Source organism: Corvus brachyrhynchos, unplaced genomic scaffold (assembly GCF_000691975.1).
Source record: "Corvus brachyrhynchos isolate BGI_N302 unplaced genomic scaffold, ASM69197v1 scaffold105, whole genome shotgun sequence".
Taxonomy (NCBI): Eukaryota; Metazoa; Chordata; class Aves; order Passeriformes; family Corvidae; genus Corvus; species Corvus brachyrhynchos.
Window position 1 is genome coordinate 3,891,429 of NW_008238452.1, and position 8,976 is coordinate 3,900,404.

The window sequence follows — 8,976 nt, forward strand, 5'->3', positions numbered from 1 at the left end:
GCCCCTGGCCCCCCTGGGCAACGCCATGGAGCTGAGCTTCGGTACGTGACGCCCGGGCAGCGCTGCCCGGCCCTGAGCGCCATGTAGGCCGCGTCCCACCTGCTCCCCCCGCAGGGCCCTGCCCCCGGGAAGCGTGGAGGAATTCACCCAGGGAATTTCAGATTTCCAGAGGCAGCTGGAGGGCTGTGGTGTGGGACAGGGGCTGGTTTGGGTCCTTTGAGCCTACCACCAGGATACAACAGCTCTTCAATCCAGCTGAGCTGCTGTGTTCTTATCCCCTGCTCTTTTAGGCAGTTTTATTCTTTACCCCGCAGGGCCCTGCCCCCGGGAAGCGTGGAGGAATTCACCCAGGGAATTTCAGATTTCCAGAGGCAGCTGGAGGGCTGTGGTGTGGGACAGGGGCTGGTTTGGGTCCTTTGAGCCTACCACCAGGATACAACAGCTCTTCAATCCAGCTGAGCTGCTGTGTTCTTATCCCCTGCTCTTTTAGGCAGTTTTATTCTTTATAACTTTAACTATCAGTACCTCATGAGAGAAGCCAGATTACAGACAACAGCAACCCATAAAGCCTCGCCCTTTGCTACCATTACAGAGTTCGAAGGGGACTTTACCCAGGCAGATCCCAAGATGTAATAGGTTTTTCTCCCGGGTTATACTCTGTAGTGGTTGCAAGTGTTTTGAGCTCTTCCCAGTATGTGAAAAATGAGAACTGCCAGATCCATCTTCTGCAATGCATGTGAATGTCTGAGGGGTGATTTTACTGTGATCCACTTCTGCAGGATCTACAAAAAATTCTGGCATTCCAGCCCTGCTTTAAACCACAGTGTAAGCTTACGGGACCCACATCTATGTAACAAGGTAACACAGGGTCTACTGAGCACTACATAATTGCAAGAGAGTTTTCCATCCCTTTATTCTTGGCGGGAAGAAGAGAAAGGGGGAAGGGGAAACTTCCCTGTTGCCGTAACATTTGGCTTCTGTAGAGCCTCCTCAACTCCTAGTCCAGCTGACTGAGCCTGCCCAAGGTTCCCTGTGCTGTGAGGGAGTGGTGTGATGGTGCCCATTTTAACATGGCTGTTATGCTCTGCTTAGATTCTCCAAGTATTATGGATATTTCAATAACCTCAGAAACAGAAGAGAAAGCACCAAACGTTAATAACGTGCCAGATTATATCAGCGAAATCCATACGTACCTGAGGGAAATGGAGGTGAGCTGCTTTCTCTCTTCTTATTTGCATGGGCTCATGGGGGAAGAGTTTGGGGTGGAGAAATGCATCTGAACATGAGTTACCATGACAGTGACTAAATTAGAGCTTGCTAGAAAGGGAGAAATAAGAGCACAGGACTGGTTTATTGTGATAAAGTTGATTGTGCCATGTGCAAGCTGGAAAGCAAGATTACAGAAATAGAACTTACTGATCCTAAATTCACCAGTGTTTACTTCTGATTTGTTAAGCTGTGATAAATGGAGTTTAAACAGTTGCTTTTCTACCAGCATGTGATCCAAACTCAACTTTACCTGTCATTTAAACCTACAGGTGAAATGCAAGCCTAAAATAGGTTACATGAAGAAGCAACCTGATATCACAAACAACATGCGGGCTATTCTTGTGGACTGGCTGGTGGAAGTTGGAGAAGAATACAAATTACAGAATGAAACTCTGCACTTAGCTGTAAATTACATTGATAGGTTTCTTTCTTCCATGTCTGTTTTGAGAGGAAAACTTCAGCTTGTGGGTACTGCAGCTATGCTGCTCGCATCGTAAGTGAAATTGCTTCATTTCAAGTTCTACCTGCTGGTTTCATACAGATGAAAATCTTGTGGCTGTTGCTGTTCTGTTGCCTAGAGCAGGACTGACTCAGGAGGGCTTCATACTGGGATAAAATCAGGAGTTATCCACCTAAAAGCTTGGCACTTATCTTTGTAGATTGCCCCTAAAGTGAGGATCCGCTATTTCCAGATGCAGCAGCTGGCATCTAAAGAGTATTTGAGGGAATATGCATAAGGCATGTGAAAAGAAAGTTGTGCTTGCCCCAGTTACTAGGTTAGTGGCTTATTCTGGGGTTTCAGTAACTCCAAGTCCCAAATTCCTTAGTCCTAAATTATCATGCTGTTATAGCTCTCTAAATTCAAATTCTGCTGATTCAAGAGCTACTGAACCAACTGCAGCAAACTTGTTTGGCACCAGTGCCCAGCTCCTTCCAAAATCAGAATTTAAATGAGTGTTTCATTAAGTGTTGGTGGTTATCTGCTTTTCTAGTACTCAATTATTTACTCATAAACCTTTCTCCTGGCAGAAAGTTTGAAGAGATCTACCCTCCTGAAGTAGCTGAGTTTGTCTACATCACAGATGACACCTACACGAAGAAGCAGGTCCTAAGGATGGAGCACTTAATTCTGAAGGTTTTGTCATTTGACTTGGCGGCTCCAACAATCAACCAGTTCCTCACCCAGTACTTCCTACACCAGCAGACAGATGCTAAAGTGGAGAGCCTGTCAATGGTATGTAAGAATTATTAGCTCAGCCCATGTAATTAGAGAGTTCTATTGCAGAGATTTATTGCACACACACACATATATATATATATATATGTATAACATATATACACCTTTTGAATTGTGCTTCTCCAGAAGTAGTGCCCCACTGCTGGAAACTAATACTCCTATTGCCACTTTCTGCTTGACATACTCCATTCTTATCAGAGGCTGGCACTTCTGCCTGGCTAAAGCATGCATCCTTAGTCAGAGCAGGCAGAGATAATGAACTGTAAATTCGGGGTTGTTACACTGCTAGATAGGGGTTTCCCTTTCTCTTAGCTACAGCTGCCACACCTACCCTCCCACACACTTTGGCAAAAAAGGACTTTTGTTTTGGTTTTCCCCTCAACAAGCAGCAAGTTCTAAATCCAGAGGCTAATTTCTAGAGCAGAGCACAGATAACATTTCATCTTAAGTTATAATAGATCCTATCTGTATGGTAGGTACCAGAGCTCCTAAACAGAAGCCTTTGTCTCACTGTGCAAAGGTCAGACCTGACCACAATCTTTCCTTTAGTTCTTACATGTCCCTAAACATAAAATGTGCTGGTAAAGCATGTGGTGGAATGCTGTTTGACAGCAGGAGATGCTTAAAGAGAAACTAAGTGTACACTAATAAAAGCTGTCCTTCCAACTGATGGCAGGATTGGAAGCTTAAGTTGGGGTTCTAATGCAACTGTTAACTTTTGTAGAAGATTATTCCATGTCTCGTTTCCCTTGCAGTACCTGGGAGAGCTGAGCCTAATTGATGCTGATCCTTACCTGAAATACTTGCCATCAGTTATTGCTGCCGCAGCATTCCATCTGGCAGACTACACACTCACTGGACAAACCTGGGTATGTAGCACTCCAGTGTGAGCCTTCACAGGCCTCCCTGTGTGTTCAGTGTATTCATACACAGTCCTGAATGCTGGGTCAGGGCTGCAGGAATTGCAGCCCCTCTGTGCTTCTAGCCTGTTAATTAGGGGTTGCTCCCCGAGGTATTTGAAAAATGGGATGGGTGGGTAATATGTTTCCAACAGTAAGCTAAAAACTCCACCACTGGTTGTCAGCATAAACAGACAGCAACATTCAAGTGTCCCTCTCCCTTTCTTTTTTCCCCTCAGCCTGAATCCCTGTGCAAAGTAACTGGCTACACCCTTGAAGACATCAAGCCTTGCCTCATAGACCTACACAACACCTACCTCAGAGCAGCCCAGCACACACAACAGTCCATACGGGAAAAGTACAAGAGTACCAAGTGAGTATCTGTGGAGATGCTAACATCTGAGTTGTCCATACAGGTAACTGCCTGGTGGGGTGTGGGTGTATCTTTTGAGTCTTCAGGCAGACTTAACTAACCAAATCCACCTCCTCAGTGAAATGGGGACAAGACTCCCTGGGTTTCTTCACGGTGGTTTGTAAAGCAATTACTTGGTGTTCTGTTGCTGTCTGAACTGTCGGGTAGAAACTGGAGGAATTTTCTTGACATTCCTACAGTTGGTGATACCTAATACTCCTAAAAATCTGTGTGGGGCATGGCAGCCAACAAGCCCCAGAATGTTTCCTGCCTGGTGGGAAATGTGTTTTGCTGCAGTGAGTTATGCTGCTCTTCGTGGCAGGGAGCACTTGAGCAAGATGACATCCTGCCTCTCTTTTTCCCTCTCTAGGTACCACGGAGTATCGCTCATTGACCCACCAGACACACTAAACTTATTGTAATAATCAAGAGACTGATCTTTTTAACAGATGTATATTACCAGGAAATGATGTACAGTTTTAAACATGGTTTAGGATTCTAGATATGATCACTCAGAATATGAATACAGACTTTGATGACTTCAATTATGAAGTTTAGTTTCATGTGGTTTTAATGTAAATCTTTTGTACATGCAATCTTGTTAAGAGTTTTAGCTGTGTTTTTATCAAAATGTTCTCTTCAGGCACAGAATTAACCATGCAGGCCACATGAAGTCTGAGACTGCTTATCTAATTATAGACTAAACGTTAATATTAGCAGTGCATTATTATAGTAGGGCTTTTTCTCCTTCTGGGTAAGAAATACTTGGACTCCACAGAGTCTCCAGTAGCATTTTTATACTGTCTAGTTTAAACTGAGACTTAGCATAGATCCAAAACGTGCCTTAATGGCTACAAAACTGGAAGAAGCTATGGCCATGAGAACTCCTTGCTGGAACCGACTCATGAGGCTCTTTAGGACATGCCCCAATTGCTATATAATGTAGTGCCAGCTCTTCATCAGGGAAAGGCTGAATGCTCTGCTGCAGGAACTGCACAGTTGAAACTCCTGCACCAGTTCATACCTCGCGCTTCTGCTACGCAGAAAATGGTCTTGCTGTCGGTATTTTCTAGTCCAAGTGTAAAACTGCTACTAATCTAAAACCCATGGAGAGTTCCCACTGATGTGTTGGCTGTCCCAAAAGTCCATTGATGCCTACTGAGAAAATGAGTCCTCAGTCTGCTTGCCTCATACCTCTTTAGGGGTGGTGGAGGGATTAAACTTCAGGGGGGTGAACTGCTGCTCTGCCCTCAAGGGCACAGAATGTCTTCTGGCAGGGATGGGCTGTGTGCAGAGCAGCATGAATTCTGTACACCCCTCATGCTTGGGAGGAGCTTGTGGCACACAACAAAAATGTGCCATATTTTTCCTTAGTTGTGGAACTGTTACATGAGCAAACTGGCATTTAATCAGCATTAGATCAAGTGAATGTTTACCTTCAGCCTGTGCAAATGGAGTGATGCTGCCCTGTACCTGCTGTTGTTTGTGTGTAAAGCAGCGAGTGCACGGAAGTGGGCCGAATTAAGCCATTTCCAGGATGGCTAATAAACAGTTTTTCATCTGATGATGTTAGTGGTTTTGCCAATGGCTTAAAATCACTGAGGTGCAGTACTGCCATCTTCAACTGGCCTTCATTTCTAAAGCCTTTTGGCAAGGGCTGCCCTGTGAAACCTGTGCCTCTGACTTGAAGTTGAGTCAAGGCTGCCTCTGGTTATCTGGGCACCCAGCAGTATAAGCTCCTCACACATGTCCAACAGCTCTTAGGGTGTGGGCTATTTGAAATAATTTCTTTAAAATCCTCATCTGTCGGGCTGAGAAGCAGGTGTTACTAAGACACAACTCTGTTTCACTGCAGCAACTACAAAGTTACTACAGTGCCCCCACCCTCGTGCTGCTGCCGGAGCCTTCCCTGAACCACCTCAATTACAAAACCAATGGAGCCGAGTGGTGATCAAAAATCTGGTCAAAATATGCAGCACAAGTGGCCTTTTTGGCCAATCTGAGCTTCTTAGGATGCACTTGGACTTTTATGCATTGTCTGATGGCTAATGAGGAACCATATTTCATCAGCCAACAGCCTTTATTTAGATTAATTTCAGTAGGCTGCCACTGAAATGTTAAAATGAACTTGGGACAGCCTGTGCAGTGTATCATGTCTGGTGCTTGGGGTTGGAAACACTTTAACCTTGCAGGAGATGGAGTTTATACAAGGAGGAATGTGTTTTTCACCGTTTCTGACCTTGGAAGGGTAACTGGCAGTGCTGACTGGCAGCGATTACTTGAAGATAACAGGCCACAGTGCTCTTCCTGGGAAACTGGGTTCTGCCTTCCCCTTCCTTTCTGTGGTGTATTCCAAGACCACTGAGAAATATGAACATTAGAGGGTAATTTAAAGCAAGCTTATTAATTATTTTCTCCAGAAAAAAAGTAGCAATACTTAGGTGAAAGGACTTCAGTGGGTTTTAGTATTAACTTGGTGCTTAATCAAAGAGCTGTGCTCAAGTTTCAATGGAGGTTGTTCCCTTACTGTTCCCATAGCACAGAGAAAAATTCTTCCACGCTCCCTGAGCTTTATATTCACCATTATCAACATGACTTCCTCTGCAGCCTAACAAAAAAATCTTCAGTCAGGAGGTGGCATTTCTGCCCAGCATGACAAGTTCCTCCTTTCTCAGGGCAGCTCTTGCTTGTGCTCATAAGTACTGTCTTTTTCCACCTTCTCCTTTTCCGAAGTTAATATGGGACAATTCCAGCTTTTCCTTCTAAGCTTTGAACAAAATATCCCAGGTTGTACTGTACTACTGTTAAGCCTATCCAGGTTAACTCCTAGGCCTTTCAACTAAAGGCTCTAAAGAATGTAGGGATGAGATGTTATGTGGGAAGAGGGCAAAAAAAAAAAAAAAAATACTGTTCTATTTTCTGAAGAAGTTTACAGTCTTGTGGTACTACAGAATTAAGAAGGAGCTGCATCTTCACCCATTTTTGTACTCAGGACAGTGACTTTGGGTTGGAAGAACTTGACACTAAGAAAATGCACTGGTTTAGCTCCTGGAGAAAAGAGGTTTTGTGTGTTGGTCCCTTTCTGAAAGAGCACAACTTGATTCAAGCTTTGCCTGGCTGGGAGCAATTTGATTATATATGGGGTTTTTTTCTTAATTAAGTTCTTAACCTGGTTTGGGGAACGTAAAATCTGCAACAGTAACTTCTCTCCTGTTCACAGCTCATGTAACACTGAGGTCACCTGTAAAATAGCCCTGCTTCACTCTGTAAATATGTGTGTGTTTCCAGTGTCACTTGTTTGCAAACAAAGCACCCAGATCAGGTATTTTGGAATCTTCCTTGTCTCTTTGTTTTGCCTGATCCTAAATTCAGAGCATAACTCTTTGCATATAGTTCAAGAAGCATTCCTGTCTGTTGCATGTAATATTTAATTAAACTTTTTAAGAAACTCCACTGAAGTTCTGTGCTAGTTTGTGAAGTCCATGCATTTCTGGTGATTTTTGCACAAAGCAGTTTGAGTACAAGGTTAGGTGTGGAGTAACAGGGGCAAGATGGTTTTAATCACAGCACATTTGATTTTCCCCTGTAAAGAAAGCTGAACTAGGTGAGTTTCTCTGCAGTTCTGCTGGGATTTCAGTTACAGGCACCATTTTTTATTTAAATCTGTGTACAATAGTTTTAACATATATATAAAAGCAGAACCAGATATTGGAAGGGGAAGAAATAAAATTATCTACAAAAATAAGCTCAGTAATAATACACCAAAATCCGTATTATACAGCATTCCTAAAAAAGACTGCTTTAACGAGATGTTCTCTTCTTTCTTCTCCTTTTGTTAAATGCTTTCTTACTTGAATTTTCTTGTTTGGAGCTGGTCTGTGTTCTGTAAGTAAACAACAGTTGTATCAGAGAAACTTACTGAATAGCTTTACTATTTCATAAGAACACAGACTGATTATCCATAACTTGGCAACCTCCCACTGCACGTGGTGCCAAGCGTTTCCATGGCTCGTGCAGGGATACAGCAGCAGATCTCGCTTCTTGGAGCGAGAACTCAACATCAGCTCTAGTGTAGCACATTGAATCTCTGCAGCAGCTCTAAGGAGCCACTGATTGAGATCCACTTTTATGTTCTCACTCCCTTTGGAAGGACTAGAATGAGTCAAATACCCATAACCATTTCAGACAGCTGCAGACTAGCCAGGCTCTGGCCTCCCAGGACAGAAGGCCAGAGATTTAGCCTAGATTTAAACTTCCTTGTTCTCAGCTATATCTGTACTCCCTTTGATCAACTGAAACCTTTCCTGGCCTTGCCAATATCCTGTCCTTCCTGGAAATACTCCCTACAAACTCCTTTCCCCCCCTAATTCCACTTGCTGGTTACCTTGTCTTCCTTGGTAGCTCCTGTGGTTCCAGAATGACAACTTCTTCCTCCTCGCTGTCAGACAGTACAATGGGTTCATCTAAAAAACACACAAACCCCACCATCCCCAAAACAGTGATCAGTTTTGTACAAATGACTCCTGTAATTAATAACCACAGTATTTTAAAAGAAACATTCCAGGGGGTTTCTGATTCATTTGTAGCCCTCCCTATACTACAGAAATCAAGTTTTTAAGAGAATTACCAGGTCAAGTGAATTAGCAAATGTGCAAAGTGGCTACAATCGTTTTACTTCCTCAGGACCTTTCACATTCTAATTCTAAACTGTTATTGAAGTGATGTAACAAGATCTAATATTTAGAAAAACAAATACTTACCATTCTTAGTTTCCCTCCTTGTACTTGTATCCTCAGTTTCCACTTTCTCACATTCAAAAGCAGCTGCCTCACTGTCACCTTCCTCTTCTGCTGCTTCTTCCTTCTCAGATTCTTCAAGGTCCCCCCAGGAGCTCTCTATTCCTTCCCCAATTTGGGCTGTCCCAGGAGTGTGCAATACTGGATTGGCAAAACTGCAGGAGTTAAGAAAAATCTTGGTGTTTGCTGGTAAAATTCTTCGTATTCTGAGCAAACCAGGCAAGGAATTAAAAGCACAGAGAACCAAAACCAGTATGATAATGATGATGTTTCCTCGGAAGGATATATGGCTACCTAAAGTATGAGGAATCCTAGATGTATGTTTAGCCTGGTTTTCTCCTGAGTAATACCTGGGAAAAGATA

The 8,976-nt window shown here is 43.4% G+C and overlaps 2 protein-coding genes across 2 annotated transcripts in view; one reads left to right on the plus strand and one right to left on the minus strand.

Annotated features, from left to right (window-relative positions):
• Positions 1-1,055: 1,055 nt before the first annotated feature.
• Positions 1,056-7,268, plus strand: CCNA2 (cyclin A2). The gene is made up of 6 exons (XM_017736917.1): positions 1,056-1,208; positions 1,539-1,762; positions 2,299-2,503; positions 3,262-3,375; positions 3,645-3,778; positions 4,188-7,268. The coding sequence occupies exons 1-6, from the start codon at positions 1,071-1,073 to the stop codon at positions 4,237-4,239; spliced, it is 867 nt and encodes a 288-aa protein (XP_017592406.1). The 5' UTR covers positions 1,056-1,070; the 3' UTR covers positions 4,240-7,268.
• The window catches only part of EXOSC9 (exosome component 9), a 4,811-nt gene continuing 3,062 nt past the window's right edge, over positions 7,228-8,976 (minus strand). Inside the window, exons 9-11 of the mRNA XM_008635737.2 lie at positions 8,578-8,768; positions 8,202-8,280; positions 7,228-7,700 (exon numbers count right to left, since the gene is read on the minus strand). Of these exons, the coding sequence (XP_008633959.1) occupies positions 7,619-7,700; positions 8,202-8,280; positions 8,578-8,768 (352 nt within the window). The 3' untranslated portion in view covers positions 7,228-7,618. The remainder of the gene's footprint in view (positions 7,701-8,201; positions 8,281-8,577; positions 8,769-8,976) is intronic.

Coding starts and splice junctions, on each gene's coding strand:
- CCNA2 (XM_017736917.1), top strand. CDS start 1,071: ATGGCTGTTATGCTCTGCTTAGATTCTCCAAGTATTATGGATATTTCA. Junction 1,209..1,538: donor CGTACCTGAGGGAAATGGAG/GTGAGCTGCTTT, acceptor TTAAACCTACAG/GTGAAATGCAAGCCTAAAAT. Junction 2,504..3,261: donor AAGTGGAGAGCCTGTCAATG/GTATGTAAGAAT, acceptor TTTCCCTTGCAG/TACCTGGGAGAGCTGAGCCT.